Source organism: Tenrec ecaudatus, chromosome 4 (assembly GCF_050624435.1).
Source record: "Tenrec ecaudatus isolate mTenEca1 chromosome 4, mTenEca1.hap1, whole genome shotgun sequence".
In the NCBI taxonomy this organism is placed as follows: Eukaryota; Metazoa; Chordata; class Mammalia; order Afrosoricida; family Tenrecidae; genus Tenrec; species Tenrec ecaudatus.
Window position 1 is genome coordinate 97,787,870 of NC_134533.1, and position 19,019 is coordinate 97,806,888.

Genomic DNA, 19,019 nt, shown 5'->3' on the forward strand with positions numbered 1-19,019 from the left:
TATGTTGGACAGTGCAAGATATGACACAATTATAATTTATACATTATCAAGGGCTCATGAGGGAAGGGGGAGCGGGGAGGGAGGGGAAAAATGAGGAGTTGATGCCAGGGGCTTGGGTGGAGAGCAAATGTTTTGAGAATGATGAGGGCAATGCATGTACAAATATGCATTGCACAATTGATGTATGTAGGGATTATGATAAGAGTTGTTTGAGGCCCTAATAAAATGATTTTTTTTAAAGAAGAACTAATTGTTCTTAAGTTAGAGCTAGGATTTTGTGCAAACCCAAAATCCTTTCCTGGACCTGTGGTTTTAAAAAATTATTATTAATTAGGAGTTAATGCATATATCATTCCATATTTCAGTCACATCGAGCAGAATTGTACAATTGCTTCCACAATCCATTTCCAAACATACTTTTTCTTCCTGGACTACTTCTTCACTTTTGTTTATTCCCATGTTTTGTCAGAATGCATTGTGCAGGACCTTCTAGTAAAATGAGGCCCCAAGGTAAATTATTTGAGTGTATATTCTTTGAAATATTTAAGTTTTTCATGGGACAGAGTTCAAGGAAGGGAAATATCTCCTCTCATAATTTCAGAGGCCCTGCCGCTCGCCTTCATATTTCCCAGGTTGCTGGCGAGTATCATTAGACCATTTTGATTTCCCATGCTCGTTTTTCCTCTGAGCCTGTGTAGTATTTGCCCCATTTTTTCAAAATGCATGATGAAGTGATGTGGTATGAAAGGAGACCCAAAGTGGGGCTTTTCAATCTAGTAGCTCCCACAGCCTGAGTCCTGGTGCTGCAGGAACGTCTCACTATTAGGAGGTAGGGCAGGTTCCCAATTCTGGTTCAGTTTTTTCGGGGGGCCAGTATTTATAATTTTTCTAGACTGGACAGTTCCGTTTTCTGCACTCCAATTTCCAGTTTGAAAGCACCCCCCTTTTTTGGTATTTGATAAGGTGAAAGCAGGCTTTCACTCTTCATGGCTCACCTACATTTGGTCTTCTTTCTCTCCTGGTTTAGTCACATATTCTGTTAGGCGGCACTGTCCAGTAGCTTCTCGTGAAAGGAAGCTCTGAGTTAGATTGTTTGAGAATTTCCCATCCCAATCCACAGTGGGTCTTCCCGATGGGTCTCTCTGTGCACTGTGACAAATGTGTCCTGGGCATTATCAAGAGGGTTCCCATGAGGTTTTTTGCAGCCACACCAGATCTGAACTAGGTCAGAGCAGCCTCTTAGGAATGAAGATCATTTTCTTCATGTGCCATGAAGTGGAGTAAGAGGGGGAAACATTGGTTTAGAAGTGTTGGTTAAAGTACTTTTTGTGTGCACTTTTCACTATTATTTCTGCTTTTATCTCCTCGTTTTGAACCACCAGCCGCAGGAGTACCTGCTGTCTCTGTTCGGTTGCCGCCCTGACCCCCATTTGTCTGCGTTCTCTGTAGGCTTACTGGCTTCCCTGCTACCCTGCCGGTTTGTCCTCTTCTTAAACCTCATCGAGAGGACCTTTGGTGGCTGTGAGATTGGCTACCAGAGTGAAGCTGGAATGCTTTATTTACTGAAAGAAAAACATATAAAAACATAGAAGGCCCTTTATAAATGTCGTTTGCTCCCAGTTCTTTCCTCTATTTCCTTTTACTTTCCTCTTGTCCCGCTCTCATATCCGGCCTTCCTTCGGGTTTCAGTGATTCCTCTGGGCTGCATTGTCTTGATCGAGCCCCACCAGGCCTCCTACACCCTCCTCGCCATTGATTTTAGATCACTTGGTGTCTGCTTGCTCCTGGGTTTGTTACCAAGCTGATACCAAGGGCTCAAGTCGGAAGAAAATGTTTTGAGAATGATGGCAACATATGTACAGATGTGTTTGACACAATGGATATCTGTAAGGATTCTGATAAGAGCTGTAAGAGCCCTCAATAAAATAAAATTTTAAAAAAGGAAAAATATATAGAAGGATCCTCACTGGCATAGTGGGCTCTATGCTGGGCTACTAACTTCCAAGTCAACGGTTCAAAATCACCAGGTGCCCCACAGGAGAAAGATGAGGCTTTTTACTCTATAAACAGTTAATGTTTCAGAAACCCATAGTCTTTCTTTCTTATTCTCTGCCTTATAGGTCCAGTATGAGTCAGAATTAACTCAATGGCAGTGAGTGAGTGATTTCACACTTGGCAGCCCTGGTAGAATAGTGGGTTAGGCATTGGACTGCAGGCCTCAAGGTCGAAGGTTCAAACCCACCAGCCACTGTGTAGGAGAAACATGAGACTGTCTGTCCTGGTAAATATGCGCAGTATCTGAAACCCTATTGGCAATGGGATAGACCCTTTAGCCCCTGTTCTAAAGGGTCGCTATTAGTTGGAATGACTCGTGGCAGTGTTTGTTGTTGTTGTTTTGGTATCAAATACTGTATTTGTAAAATATCTTCTTGTTCAATTTCCTGATGTCAAGTCTGGATAAATTGTGGCATTAGTATTCATACTGTTGCAGAAACCCAAATATCACATTTCCAAATTATTTAATTTATACCAATTCTAAGGCCATTGATATATAAGTAGGCTGAAAATTGTTTGTTGGAAAAGTGGAATTAAGGACATAGGATGTTTCTCCAAGTGTTTCAAAGCCCTCCTCATATTTATTACATTAACTAAAGACACCCAGCTGATCCTCTGAATTCTGCTATGTCAACTATGAATAAAATCCAATAGAAATGACTCATCGGGATAGCATTGCACCCCAGCATGTAAGACTCGGAAAAGTGGGAGAAAAAAATTCTTAGATTAGAAGTTTAAAGTGTTGAATTGGAACCTTTGTTGTTTTCCTTAATAAGTTTGCTCGATGAGACTCTTGAAATTTGTATTCCTCACTTAATATGCTTTTCAAAATTAATTCAATGAAAACTTACCACAAAACCCACCCTCATGCCAGGCTTTACTCTGGACTCTGTGCCATGATATCCTGGATATTTACAGTATTAATGTGAATAAAAGCAGATGTGTGTAGCCTACAGAATAAAGCCATAGGAGAGAAAACTCAAAGTTTAAATAAAAATAAATTCTGCATTCACTTTTTTGGTCATTTCTGTAACCTAAGCATTTCAACTTTAGTTCATAGTTTATATTAAGTATTGGGCAGGAATATTGATATAATTGAAAATGACTGTTTTTATTGTATACATTACTATCACTCCCATTTGCTTACTTATTTTTTGTTTGGTTTGCCATTGTTTCAACATATTTGATAAATTAATGATTGCTTTTTCACTCATCCCCTAAACAGCTCAATCATTGAAAGAATTCGCAAGGCTACTCATTGCAGTAGAAGAAGAAAGGAGAAGACTGGTAAGTCCGTCTGTCTTTCTGGAAATCGGGTGTGGTTTTGGCATTCTGTAACGAGCCATGAACATTCTCAGTCAGACTTAGCCCTATAGCCCTTACTGCTTGCTGTGTGTATAAATGCATCATAAAACATGTCAGAGCAATATTGTCCAGTATTCCTCATTAAATATTCCATTGGCTCGTGTATTTCATTTGTTCAGTGGATGTAAATGATACTCATTTTTTCTGCCAGGCATGTTTATTGGAATGAGGACATTGAACAAGACCACCCTTAAGCACTTTATTCTAGCTGAGTGAACTTCTCACTAGTATGATCATGAAGACATGTGTCAAGTGTTACAGACAGTTCATGGGGAGAACAAGTACTTCGTTCTGCTTTAACAGGAGACTTTCTTGGAAAAGTGATATGTGAATTGAGTCTTAAAGACTGGGAAGTTTGTGTTAGACTGAAGACCATGGGAAACCAGTTAAAGAGGTGAATTATGCACAGGTGTCAGGGCAGAGCTGTTGAGAATACTACTATTTCCAAAATATAAGTTTGCCCCTATTGTGTTCAGATTTGGGCTGGCCCTTAGATCTGACCCATTGTCCTCATTCATGGTGTGGAAAATAGGGCCCTTCACCCCACCGGGGTGCTATGAACCATCGAGCCTCAACTCAAAAGCCAGACTCTCTGCCCTTGAGTACATTCTGACGCAGACAGAATTTACAGGAAGGACTACGACCGCCTTCCGCGTGTTTGTGACATTGTCAATCTTTGTGGGAGCAGGAAGGCTCATCTTTCTCCTGTGGGGCAGCTCGTTCTTAAGAGCTGCCAAGCTTTTACTCCCCCTCATCACTCACGACACCACCAGGGCTCCCCTTGAGCAACAGCTCAGAGATAAAACCGAGCTCGCTGCTATCATATCTGTCCCAACACCTCGTGCCCCTTTGGGGATGGTGCAGGAGCCCCTTGTGTTTCCTGAGACTTAAATCTGTATGGGAGTAGACAGCTTCATCTTTCTTCCCGCAGTAGCTGGCAGGCTTGAACCACCAATCTTGTGGTTTGCACTTCATTAAACAGCCCGCCATACCACAAAGGCTCTGTGAGCATCCACTGAGCATGTAGGAAATAGCTAAATGTTGGTGGTGATAACTCTAGTGGGTTTTAGTTACCAAAAGATTTACAAACTTGTGTGTAGTTATTGTCTGTGATATGACTGGATTTTCCCTCTAATTGAAGGAGTGTGTGCACACGTGGGAGCTTTGGCGGTGCTGGGATAAATGCACTGGGCTCCTAGCTGAGGTGTGTGGTTCGTTCAAATCCCCAGGCACTCTGCAAGAGAACGATGAGGCTCTCTCTCCTATGGAGACTTACAGCCTTAAAAACCCTGTTCAGTCTTATAGGGTCGCTGGAGGTTGGAGTTGAGTCCATGGCATTGGTTTTAGTTTGGGCCGGATTCAAAGGATGTACACAAATAGTGCTAGAACTCAAATGGTGACTAAAGTTTGTAGGAGTACCACACACACCTGTGCTTATTTAACTTATTTATAACGGGAAGCAATTTAAAGAGAGTGCACTGGACTCATAAGGAACTTGGTTTTGGTTCCTTATGACATAGTCCCAACCTGGGAAAAAGTCACACAACTTAAGTGTGGTGGTCTTAAAGAGAGCTTGAACAGAGGCCACAAGCTGAGAGAAAGTACAATGTATATTCAGAGAACACCACGTAGGGAATATTGTTTTTTAAGGGTATAGTAGAAGGCTGGCTGGTAGTTATGTAACGGATTTCAAAGTCTGTGCTAAGATGTTCTGATGCTCTTTGTAGGCAATGGGAGAATGGCCAGAAGTGTTTGAATGAAAGTACAGAACAGTGTTTCCCAAAGTCGGTGATACCACCCCTGGCAGGCACTGCAGTGACCCAGAGGGTACTGCAAAAGCAGATGCCTACACTTTATCTTGATGATGGGTTAGAATACAGAAATTGTTTAATTGTCCAGGATGGCACTGATGTTTTCTTCCTTGAAAAGGGGGTGGGAGGCTAAATAGGTTTTGGAATCTATACCGTAGAGAGGAACATTGTGGGATTTGGCAACATTAATTTCCCACGTGATAGGATAAAACAAGGAAGAAATAGCTGTGGTGGCAGTGGGGTGTGCCTGCCACATATCTGCTCCCAGTAGTACAGAGAACGCCATTGAATGTTATCTGTATTTGATACAGATAAACCTTTCTGGAAGACTGGTTTTTCTGGGCAGATCAAAGAAAGCAGTATGTGTGTGTAGGAGATTTTAATCATAATACTGTAGGCTAAATACGGCCCTGTGTTAAGAGCTGTACTTATAATTCACTCTCTGTGAACTACCCGGCAGAGGTTCAAGTTCTTTCGTGTAATATATGCACTTAACACCTGCGAGAGGATCTCATGATGGAAATGGAAAAGAGTGGTTAGAGAGACATAAAAATTAAGAGGTAGAAATGACATGGAGTGACAATTAGGAGGTAGAGGCGACATGGAAGAAAGCCAGGGGAATGTAGGGTTCTGGGTTGGGTGAGACTTTTAATTCAAACCTTGTGCAAATTATTCTGGAGAACAATACAATAAGCATGAGCTATAATGGGCTATGATTTTAGGGACTGTGTTGGTTTCAGGATTAGGAGAAAGTGAGTTGTATGCTGAGGGAGGAAGTAGATCCCAGAGGATGTTCTTATAGGACAGAGAAGAACTCAAGGGGCACAGCCAACGAACTAGAAGAGATTGCAAAGCATGAACGAGAAATGGGAAACTTTGAATTGAATTCCTTAAATACAGATGATGGAATCTAGTGTACAGAGACAGGGAGTAAAGAAAGAAGTTGGTTGGTAAACACAGTCGACATTTGGAACAATAAATTGGTTGGAAACACAGGTTGGGTAGATGTTAGGAAAGTTTGCTCACCTGCTGCTCAAGGAGTTTCTAGAAATTGTGAGAAACATCCAGGGACATGAATCGACGAGAAGAGTCAAGAAAGGGACTACTTACTGGTTACTGATCCAGGTAACTTAGACTACATAAATACACATGTACCTCAGAAAAATTAGCTACCCTCTTTTCAAAAATTTTTATCAGCCTTGGATCTTAAGACTGAGTAATGGTTGAGTTTGGTGGTAAGATTCAAGTTCGCACTTGGCACAGAAAATGTGCTGCTGGACTAAAGGGGTGGCATCTGTGTTGTATGACAACGGACCTTTGCTGAGTACAGAGGGACATGAGGCAGAGGGCACAGCTGACCATAGAATAGAGAGGGGGTGCACAGCATATTTCGGTATTTCACTGGTAACGAAGGTGAAGGTGCAAGAGGACAGGGGAGTGAATTGTGCTGAGCGGAGCCATGAAACTAGTCTGGAGACTGACGAGGTTAAGATGGGTCTGAGTCCGAGATCAACGGTCTTCAAAAATTTAGAGATTGATATGTGTTATGAATAGGGTCTTGAGATCATCCAGTATGATGGGATGCAGGGCAAAGATCAAAAAGAGGAAATGGGCAAGGGATGTGATTGTGTGTTTCATACTCCCTGTCATCCGACTCACAGTGACCTGGCAGGACAGGGTAGAACTGCCCCTGTGGGTTTCCAAGACCCTACCTCTTTAACCTCCTTGTGTGTCTCATAAGTGATGTGAGCCAAGATCGGACTCCTTCCTTTAGTGTATCTAAACTCCTCGTGTTGTCTTTCCACTGTGTTTCTGAGGTTGAGTTAAGGACTTCTATGAGTGTAGTCATACTGTGTGGTTTCATAACTTCACCTATAATTTTAAAGAAGGTCTGAAATAAAGAAGGTGCAAAATCAAGGAAAAAATAACTGATAACAGCCCCCCAGAGTGAAGTTACGAGCCCAGTGGAATATGTTTCTACCAAGATTGTATATCAGTTAATCACTAAAATTATAACCTAAACCTGTTGTTGCTTCATCATTGCTCTCAGACATATGTTGTTATCATATCTGAATGAAAATATAGCTAACAGCCAATTTCGTACTAAGAGAGGCCAGATAATTGGTATTTTAAATGAATGCTTTGCTAAGGAAATAAATTATTTTAACTGTACTAGGCAAGAGTAAAGGAATTTAATAATCATTGGATTATAAAGTCACTTAATCCTGTGGATTTTTGCAGTAATAAATAAGGATTATTATATATGAGTTTGATTTTACTAAAACCCAAGTATGCCAGGACAGCGAGTAAACAAAAATAAAATTTCATAAAATCAAAGAGGGTATGTAGACCTTAGCAATTTAAACACATCCTCTCATTACTAATGATTCACAATATGTAGTAAGATGAATTTATTGCCCTATCCATCTAAAGGCTATTTGCAGGGGAAAAAAATCCCCCCAAACCCAAAGAAACATTGATTTGACAAATAGAACCTCCTAGTCTCTTACTACCATATATATTTGAGTATAAGCCAACCTGAATATCAATCAGCCAAGGTATCTCAAAAATGCATTAAAACTTGGCTTATACTCGAATATATACGGTAACTTTCTTAAGTAGTGCTTAATCAAAATGTTGGATGATGCCTGCCATCACTAGGCCACACTAAAAAGATTGTTTTGATGACAGAAAAATAGCAACAATAATGCAATAGTGTTTTGTACTTAAATCAAAGCCAAACCAAACTTACTCCCATAGAGTGGATTCCAACTCATGCGACTGTATAAGATGGGTAGAGATCTCTGACTACCTAGGGTGGGTTTCCAGGACTAGGTACAGGAGTAGAAAGCTTCATCTTTCAGCCCCCTTTTTTTGTGCTAATCTTAATAAAATACTTCTTACTTACAAATTGGAAATCTAATATTGACTGATGGTATAGGCTTTTTGAATTGCATGTTCATTGAAAATTTAAGAATTAAAAAAAACATTTTATTGGGGGCTTGTACAGCTCATCACCATTCACCCATCCATCCATTGTGTTGAGCACATTTGTACATTTGTGGCCATCATCATTCTCAAAACATTTTCTTTCTACTGGAGCCCTTGGTATTAGCTCCTCATTTCCTCCCTCCTCCCCACACCCCCTTCCCTCCTTCACAAACCTTGAAAAAATTTAAGAATTTTTATCTATAGAATGTAGCACTTCCATACAGATTTTGTTTAGAAAGTGTCACGGATCTGCTCTTCTGGGGAAAAGACTCTGAGACTACACAAGACAAGGAATAGTTGACCCAGGTACCAATTATTGAGGGGAAGAAATACAATTTAAATTTACTAAATTTTGCAAGTCTGCTGGATATCCAAGTAGCCTTGTCTAGAGAACACCGGGCCGCCTGCGTGTGGAGTTCAGGGAAGTAGCTGGGGCTGGATCTGTAAATTTAGATGCTGTCAGCACGGGGAGGGTATTGAAAGCGGTGAGAATGGATAAGATCACCCAGTTTATGAGTGTGGAAACAGAACTGGGAAGGCTGAGCCCTGATGTGGACGGAGGCCAGGCCGCAGTCAGGTGCAGTAGGCACAGCAAAGGAGGCCTGTCTAGGGACCCTGACGACAGATATTTGAAGCACTTACTCACAAAGTCCCATGTGTCACTTGGCCATCGAACAAACGTGGGGCCATAGTAAATACAAGCTGATAGGAGGTGGTCTCAGTTGCTGGTGGTTCCCTCAAGCTAGAGGCTGTAGCTCTCAAACCTGTCATTGGTTTTTCTCTACCCTGTTTCTGCTCCTGGGATTCCCATTCTCTCTGTATTTAGGGTCTTTGTTCTTAATAAATGTGTTTTGTCCACCGATGGAAATATTTGGTTCTCTTGTCTCTATCCCAGTCACCCATTGAGATAGCTTCAACATGAGAGTATTTTAGTTGATGCTTATCCAAAGAGAGTTTATACAAGTGAATTTCTTTTAAAACTTGCATTTTCATTTTCATTTCTGAGACATTTATTTTTTATTTCACCATCGACACAGTATGTCCCCTTCACATTGAAGACCTGTTTAAGTTAAACAGTTGAATTTAGGCTTCCCTGGATGAATGATCTTTCGGTTTGGTCCTCTGCTTAGTCATTTTGGCTGTGGTTAATGAAAGTACTTTCCTGAAATGGACTAGACGTCTGCATAGTGTTTTGGAACCAAACAATGTGGGAGGTTTGGAAGCAGAAATTTATAACCTCAGTTGACATTGCAGTCATGCCCCCTTCCTTTATAAGAAAGAGTATGGAAATCTCTAATTATTTTCATTTCTTTTAGTTTTTATGAGTCATGATTAGAATAGATTTAAATCTTATTTAAACAGGGAAAGGGAAAGGTAAAAAGAATGTTAGAAATCTGTATTACTGGGCTTGGGTTCTTATGCGCTCTCAAGATTTGAGGACTGACCCTGTGCGGCCCGATACATTGGACATTATTAGGCACTCGTGGCTGTTGAGCACCTGAAATATGGCTGGGCTGAGTACAATATATTTGAAGCATAAGACACACACTGGATTTTCCAGACTTGGTACCAAAATAGATGGCTATAGAATACATCAATAATTTTTAATATGGATAACATATAAAGTATTAGGGGACATATTAAATTTATTTGTTTCATATGCTGGTAGAAAATGCACGTGGTGCAGCTCTGTCTAAGTAAGATATGCTGGATGAACAATCTGGAGGAGAAAACAATGGGACTGACAGTTCCAGGGGGACGTGGGAGAGGGGCTGGTGGGGGGGGGAAGGTAGCGGTGTTAACAAACCCAGGGACAAGGGAACAACAAGTGATCCAAATCGGTGGTGAGGAGGGTGTAGGAGGCCTGGTAGGGCATGATCAAGGGTAATGTAACCAAGAGGAATTGCTGAAACCCTGGTGGGGACTGAGCACGATAGTGGGACAAGAGGAAAGTCAGAGTAAATAGAGAAAAGAGCTAGGAGGCAAAGGGCATTTATAGAGGTCTAAATAAAGATGTAATATGTAACTATATATATGAGGATGGGAAAATAGATCTATGTACATATATTTATAGGTTTAGTATTAAGGTAGCAGATGGACATTGGGCCTCCACTCAAATACGCCCTCAATGCAAGAATACTTTCTCCTATTAAGTTGGCATTCTATGATACTCACCCTCCCAACACAATCACTGAAGACAAAGTGGGTGCATAAGCAAATGTGGCAAAGAAAGCTGATGGTGTCCAGCTATCAAAAGATATAGCATCTTGGGTCTTAAAGGTTCAGAAGCAGCAAAGCCCACATGGAAGAAGCACACCAGCCTGTGCGATCATGAGGTGTCGAAGGGATTAGGTATCAGGCATCATCAGAACAAAAAATCATATCATTGTGAAGGGAGGGGGGTGCTGAGTGAAGACCCAAAGACCATTTGTAAGCCAGTGGACATTCCCTTACAGAAGGGTCTTGGGGAGGAGGCAAGCCAGTCAGGATGCGATGTAGCAACAATGAAATATATAACTTTCCTCTAGTTCCTAAATGCTTCCTACCCCTCCACTCTCATGATCCCAATTTTACCTTACAAATCAGACTAGACCAGAGAATATACACTGGTATGGATAGGAATCAGAAACACAGGGAATTCAGGGCGGATGATCCCTTCAGGACCACTGGTGTGCATGGCGATACTGGGAGGGTGGAGGGAGAGTGAGTTGGAAAGGGGGAACCAATTACAAGGATCGAACCTCCTCCCTGGGGGATGGACAACAGAAAAGTGGGTGAAGGGAAACGTTGGACAGTGCAAAATATGATAAAATAATAATTTATAAATTATCAAGGGTTCATGAGGGAGTGAGGAGAGAATGGTAAAAATGGGGAGCTGATACCAGGGGCTTAGGTGGAGAGCAAATATTTTGAGAATGATGAGGGCAATGAATGTGCAAATGTGCTAAAATTAAAAAAAAGAAAGAAAGAAAGCCACAGAGTGGCAGAATAGATTTTTTAAAAAAGAAACATTGTTATGGAGAGCAAATATTTTGAGAATTATGAGGGTAGCAAACGTGCTTTATACAATTGATGTATGTATTGTTTGTGATAAAATTTGTATGAGCCCCCAATAAAATGATTTTTTTAAAAGAGAATAATGAGGGCAATGAATATACAAATGTGCTTTACACAATTGGTGTATGTATGGATTGTGATGAGTTGTAGGAGCCCCTAATAAAATGATTTTTTTAAAAAGAAAGAAAGAGAAAATGCGCGTGGCTGCTTTCTATTTGGCATCTACATACGATAAGAACCTCAGACACAGAGCATTTTCAAGGTCCCCTGGCACTGTTACAGTGACTTTATATGTTTTAATAAAGCCAGTCCTCACAGCTCCCCGCAGCCCCAGGAACAGAGGTGGCTGAGGGGCCCACACTCCTCAGGGGTGCTGCGCGGACTTGAATCCAGGCTTGGGCTCCAGAGCTCTCGTAATTCACATTATATGTGGGCGAGGCAAACACGACGGTTACAGGGCTCTTATTCAGACATGCAATGGGTCCTTCCAGCAAAATGTGTCTAAACATGTCTTGGTGATCAGTGGATGGCTTCAGACAAGTTCTCTCATTAATACGGTTACCGTAGTTTCCTGAAGGGGCCTTCAACATCAAGGCCCAGGCACACCAGGCATTTCCCAGGGGCCCTGGCGGCTTGTCCAATTCAAGGCAGAGAGGTCACCCTAGAAGGTGATGATAGTGACTGACTTGGGCGACTTCCATGGTGGAATCCTGATAGATTTCTCCCAAAGGATAGAGAGTGATTATGGGGGCTTCGTAAGAAGTTTTAAGAATATTGAAAATTGCCTTGGTAAAGAAAAACTCAGGCGATTTCCACGAGGAATGCTTTCCTTGATGAACATGTCCCTGCTTATTCTTCGAAGTAGCCATGACTGTCTGACACAAATTTGATGGGGGAACTTTGCCCTATTCACCCGTCAGCCCCCATCTTGGCCCTTTAGATTTATGTTATTGCCCCAGATGAAAGAACATTGAAAAGTCATGCAATTTGGGTCCCTGAACAGAAAAGAGAACACGCCGTGGATTTCAGTGGGTAGCGCCCTAGAGGAGGCGGAGCTGGGCCTTGGGTGATGGGCTTTCCCCTCTTTCTGAGAGTAGAAAGCCTTGCCTTTGGTTTCCGACTGCCGGCCTTGGTGGCTAAAAGCCCACCACATAAACACGACACCATCAGGCCTCCTTTGAATCCCTTGAGGATGGCAATGTGGCCATTTTTGACCTTGTGGAAAGAAGAAGGCACATTAATTGAGGAAGGATAAGGCAGATGGAAAACACTGCCTTTAGAGGTGTATGCAAAAATCTAGAGGGGAGGATATGTCAACAATAACTTCACACTTTGATAGTTTATCGTTTTGTAGCAACACTAGTTTTTTAACTCATCTTCATAAATTATGACTCTTTAAAAATGATAACTGTATGATATGTAGACATAATCAATATTGCCTGTCTAGCCACCAAACACTATGTAATGTATTACAAATGATAGCCTCTATGCCTGTGGCTATAAGTTCAAGTTGGAGGACATTCTCTGCTCTGCTAATGGACAGGATGGAAGTGGGAAACACTGTGAATCTCCCTATTATTGGACGGTGTCAACCAAGTCACCACACCTTTTGTCTTTGGGGATATGGTTTGATGAAAGACAAAAATCACACCTCTATCCAAGTCATTTCTCTGTGTATAAGGGCCATTTCAGAAGCAGAGAGACAAATCCCAGAACCATGCAGGAAGAAGAGCCACCAGTGGAGCACATTTGAGGTCTCAGTCTGACATGGTGGATGCTGAGGCCAGAGGAAACATGGGCACCACAGGCCGAGGCCAGGAGACCGGGAGATCAAACAAAGGAGCAGCGCTAAGACGATGGGATTGTGAGGCAGAGCTGCAGACTGGCTTTGTGGTCCGGTCCATGCAGTCAGAGGCCAAAGGACCAGTAGGCCGAGAGGCCGAGGACCAGAAAGACAGACTTGGCTGTTGGCTGAGGATTGAACACAGGACCAATTCCTGTATTTTTCATGTTTTCTGACCCTGGTGTTTGGTAAACTGCCAACTTCCCTAATAATCCCCTTAATTGTGAGTACTGTCTGTGAGGTCTGTGTCTTTATTAGAACTGATTATTGAACCCAACTGTAGAGTATTATAGAAGGAACAATTTGGGTCAGAATAGGATAAAAGAAGGATGGAAGGGGGAGGCCTATCTGCCAGTCATCTTGTATTATATACTCTATGTATCATAGTTAAGCAGATAGGTATTTCAGGAAAAAATATAATCTAGCAAGGCACATGTAATCTGTAGAAAGTTTCTACTTCATGTTTTTGGCACATGAGTGTTAAAACCTTAACCAGTCTGATTCACATTTTCTCTCCCCCTCTTTGAACCAGGAAGACATGAAAGAGGAGAACATTCAAAGGCTGAGAACTTCATATGTTCCAAATTCTCTTAATGATAGTTTTCCCGTTGTTTCATCTTTTGCCATCATATTTTGCCCTGCAGCTATGCTGCGTGTCGGTGATATTGTTTAATCTGTACATCCCTGGCATTGGTGTTGTCATATGCATATAAGTCCAATTATCTTTGAAGTAATCCAGTTTTATTTATTGTCTCAGATAAATGAATCACAGTATGCCAACATTCCATGTACATGAACATGGATTTATAATTCTGATGTATCTGAAGGCTAACTTTTATTAGAAACAATTGTTAGGTATGCATGCATACATACCAACATTTTTATACAGTGACGTCGCCTGATATTTCCAAAGAGAGGAAAATAAAACATCGTAGAGTGTTTTTCATGTATAAAGTTCTTATCTTCACATGTATTCAATTGTAAAGATGTATCATTCCTGATTTCCAGTTACCTGTTGAAATATAAAGGGTGGTAGGTTGCACGTATGTAATTCACGTATGTCAGGGTGGTAGACTACATGTAATTTATGATGACTTCTAATAGAGTGGTTTGGGCTCTTATTTTTCCTTCCTAATAGTCATGGGAATGATATGTCTGTGTGTGTAAATATATTTGTGTGTGTGTGTATATATTGGAAATGCCATTATATACACTTTTATGTGTATTCTCACCACCCCAAAGTGAGGTTAGACTGAGTGGCTCTACATGATATACACATCAACCACTTCCTCTACCCTCCACTCCCAGTAAGGGGTAGAGACATAGAGCAAAGATTTGATGCCAGATCTTCGGGCCTCAGGTGGCTATGCTGTTACAGGAGGTGGTGCACCAGTTGGTGGTTAACTGCAAGGTTGACCATTTGAGTTTACCAGCTGCTGGTGAGAGATGTGGCATTCTGTTTCCATAGAGATGTGCAGCCTTGGGAACCTGTGTTCTTCCTACAGGATTGCTATGTGTCAGAATCACTGGACAGCAGCCTGTTACAGCCTCTCTCCCCTTTCTAAAAATGTATCAAAATTTTAAGCACCTTGAGGATAAATAAAGGACTGTTTCGTAAAGATGTTCTTTATTCTTTTGTATAGTAGACGCTCTGTAAATTGTCCTGATGAGTTGAGTGGAGCGCGTGACTGTGTTTTGATGCCCACGAGGCTGACGGGAGTTGGGGAGCTGGCTGGGTTTGTTTGGGTTTAGCTGCAGGTACTCCTTTGCTGAGTAGGAAAATGTGGTTGTTACAGAGTTGCCTTTCTAACAGCCACTAACTAGTAAGACTGACAGTGTCTGACTAACAACCACTACACAAATTGCTTGAGTTAATTCACTATAGTTAAGGCAGAGAGAGAAATAAATTGCCTTGACTTCTGTTTATTAATTTGTTGTGAATGACTTGAATAGAATCATTACTGGGTTTTCAGAAACAATTTTAAAGTATCCATATTTGGGGCTTTGTCATTTGATTCTGTAACCGAGTGACAACTAGAAATGTCTTTGAGAACTCTAAATATATCTTATAACAGAAACAGTCAGTCAGGGAACCTATCCTGGAAGGCTACCTTGGAGCTATCTCACTGCTTCTTAATGCTTCTAGCCCAGAGTATATAAAGGGCTATTAATACAAGAGACAAAGCATAGGCTTGATTTTGGTACTCCACAATAGCGCTTGCTAATGGGAAGAACACTGCGCTTTCCTTATTTAAATTAAGGCTTGAATTTTATTAGAAGTTCTGTTTGGGCTAGCAAAACTGGGATGTCAAAGATTTTTTGTTGTATTTTGGTCTTTTGGTATATCTGTATGTAATTTGTCTTTTGGCACATCAGTGTCAGTGACATTGCCATTCCATAGGCGATTGCACCTGCCTCATACGGATGATAAAAGAATAAAGATAACCTGGGAAGAACTGTTACATTTAATTGTGGTGCTGGGGAAGAAGCACAACAATCTGTCTTGGAGGAGGTGTGGTCAGCCTGCTTCTGCAAAGCGAGCACGGTGAGCCTTGGCCTCGCATACTTTGGCCCCGCTGTTAGGGTCAGCCAGCCTCTGGAGAAGGACGGCGCGCGTGGTAGAGGAGCTGCACAGTGAGGAGGAGGAAGACCTTCGAGGCGATGGGCTGGCACCGCGGTTGCAATCGTGAGCTCAAGCGGAACAACTGAGGGTGGCGTAGACGGGGCAATGTCTCGCTTTGGGGACATAGATCCCAACATGCTCGGTGGCATCCACTCAACAACAGGTCCATGGGTGTAGGTCAGATCGATGATTTGTAGATGGATCTATAAAAATAGGCCTTCAATCGTTAGTTTTCCTAAGACTGACGCTGACTGTACGGAGAGTTGCAGAGAACGCTAACATCAGATGAGACCAAAATTTGTTGTCGAGTCCAGTTTAACTTCCCATGACCCCATGGGGCAGCGCAGAACTTTCCGCCAGGATTTCCAGGCTACACATTTTTTTGCAAGCGGAATGCTGCATCTCTCTCCCGCGGAGCGGTTGGCAGTTTGCCCCACGGACCACCTTTCCGTTAGAAACGGGACCTTTAACCACGGTGTCACGAGGGCTCCTGTTTCATCACTTACCGGGGGGTTCCAAGAGGTTGTGGGAAAATGGCATCTTCTTTTAATTCTGTCTCTCCACAAACATGTTTGTGGCCCCCTTAGAGTGCTGTTTTTCAAAGCAATCCGTTCACATCGGGATGCTCTAAACCGAGGACGCTCATAGTTTGATTTTGCGCGGCGTCACGTTAGCTGTCTTGGAAACCTCTTTCTTTTCCTTACTTTGGCTTGAGACTGAGCGTCCCGGGCTTGGTTGCCGTGCGTGACGTGCGGCGGCTCTGACCTGCTACTGGACACTGCCGTTTCCTGCCTTTCCCATCGCGGGGGCTTGCTTTCATCTCCCTGCCTTTGCCATTTCCCCCGGTTCATAGACTTTACTTTGAAGTCGTATAATCGCTCTCCATCTTGAAATATTTTCATTCCTACCCTTGTGCTTTAAAAACACATTTCCTCTGTGTTGCCATCGCTGGCCGTCATGCCCACTCGTGCATGGGGACAAGCTACTCTGTGCTGCTTTCATATTCCACATTCTGAAACTCTTCTCTGACAGCTGAAGTGCCCTATTAGAAAAAGAAAATGCCCGAAGAGCCATTCTGTAACCATCTAGAAAGCTCTTTGGAAACCTTGAGAGAACACTTAATTTTGGAGGGCAGAGAAAACAAACCTTAGATAGACCAGAAAACCAGATGTAAAGGTTCACTGGGGGAAATTTAAAATGAAGGAACAAAACTGGATGACTGGGACATACCGTGAGCGCTCCAATCAGATATTCAGAAATAAAGGATTGGGTTTTTCTTCGGTTAATGAAATGCTTTCTGTAAAACTGAGTTTTCTAAAACCCTGTTTCTGATTAAGTTGTAGAATTATGGTGCTCATGACTACATGAAATTAATATTTTACTTACCACTAAAATAAAAGGGCTTTTTAAAAAAGTAAACATTAATAGTTTTTGGAAATAATTATAAATTCACATGCAGTTGTAGGAAATAATATAGAGAATTTTTGTGTGTTCGCCACCATTTTCCCCTTCTAGTAAAATCTGAAGGAGAAAAAATATTTAGTGCCGTTGATTTTTAAATTTTGCATAGTTAGATGTTAATGAAAAATAACAAAGCTTTGTTCGGCCCATTATCGGAATGTATATTTTGAACCCCAAAGCCTGGGCCTTCGTGGATGACCTTGAGTCCTTGGGTTAGTTCACACCGGTTTTTCATTCCTGTCACCCAGACTCATGTGCAAAGCGAAGAGGAAGTTGACTGGGGAGACCCTGAGGAATCTGTTTTCTTTGGTAGGGGCAGCGGAAACGGGACCTCTGAGAGGCTCATGGCTTCTTCCACAAGGTGGGCGGTGAGCCTCGTCACCATCTAGTCTAAGCCAGACCCCACAGAAACTGCACCCAGAGAGGGCCTATCAGGTTCCTGCGGTAACTAGAATCAAGATAAACATCCTCCCTGCCCCTCAAAACACTTGGAGAAGACCTCTGATTGGTCTCCAAAAAGAACCCACTGCCACTGTGTCCGTTCAGACTCATAGTGACCCTGGAGGACAGAGTCCAACTGCCCCTGTGGGTTTCTGAGATTCTGTCCTTAGGGGAATAGAAAGCTTCACCGTCAATCCTGGGAGCCGTTGGTGGTTTCAAACTGCTGACCTTGCCACCAGGGCGCCTCCTCTGGGTAGCCTAGTTACTTTAAAACACTCAAGCATCACACAGCCAAAGATGCAGGATGTGTTGCAGACTTCGGGCCTTTTCTGTGATTATCAGTGCTGGCGTTAGAAACAAGAGAGTTATTGTGAACCGGGGAACCACTCCAACTTTTGTCTTTTATACGTGTTGTAATGGACATATAGAATTTCTGCACAGCAGTTTTGTTTAAGCAGAAAACTAGGATAGAAAAGCCATATGTGAAATCGTGCAGGAGTTATAAAAATATATGGACGCAGTCACACGTTAGAAACATTTACATTAAAAATCAGGAATCAGACCGTGATGGGGACAATGACTGCTTACCATTCCCTGTTGTTTTGGGGGCCCTGGAAGGAGCCCTGGTGGGGCCGTGAGTTAAGATGGGCCTTGAAACTCCCCAGCTCTTAGAGAGGGATGGGACTGTCTGCTCCCTGACGGCTTTACCATCTCAGAAACCCTGACTGCCTTGCTGGGATTCAGATGAAAAATATATAAGGAACAATACTTTCATGTTGTATGTATTTCATTTTCTTGTAGAAAGTTCCAAAGACTACAGACATATCACTAGAAATAATAAGCGAGTTCATCCATTTTGACAGATATAAATTGACTATGCTCTGGATACGATCTGAAGATGTAAGATTCTTAAGAATAACCCCGTATAAGATGTGTAGGACTTTCATGTGTGAAATTTAAAGGTTTTACTGTAAGATAAATTGAAAACCAACACGGGGTCAGCGCAAAGAATGGTCTCTAACCAACATTCTTTGTCCCTTAACTGTGCTAGAAAGAAATTTACTATCATCATCTAACTAATAGCAATTTGATTAACTTTTTACTAGTGTCGTGCTAAACCTCAGGTTGATTCTGAGCATAGTATATTTCCTGTTTTCATTTGGAAAATGTGGTCTTTGAGGACCTCACCGTATCTCAATCTTCAGCCAAATGTTTGTCTTATTAAGACCTTTAAGACTTGTTTCAGAAGTGGGTGTGTAGTTGATTTCCAAGACCACGTCCAGTGACCATGGTGAGTGAGGGCCATGTCATGGTGGAGACACAACCCTCGGTGAATTTTCCCAAATCTTTTTTGTCACTAGTGCAGTTTTGT

General features: G+C 42.0%; 1 protein-coding gene across 2 annotated transcripts in view; it reads left to right on the plus strand.

The window, feature by feature from the left end:
* ARHGAP42 (Rho GTPase activating protein 42) overlaps positions 1-19,019 on the plus strand; it is a 328,893-nt gene that overhangs the window by 108,002 nt on the left and 201,872 nt on the right. For both annotated transcript variants that reach the window (XM_075546492.1, XM_075546491.1), the window contains exon 3: positions 3,281-3,342. In XM_075546492.1, coding sequence (XP_075402607.1) covers positions 3,281-3,342 — 62 coding nt within the window. The remainder of the gene's footprint in view (positions 1-3,280; positions 3,343-19,019) is intronic.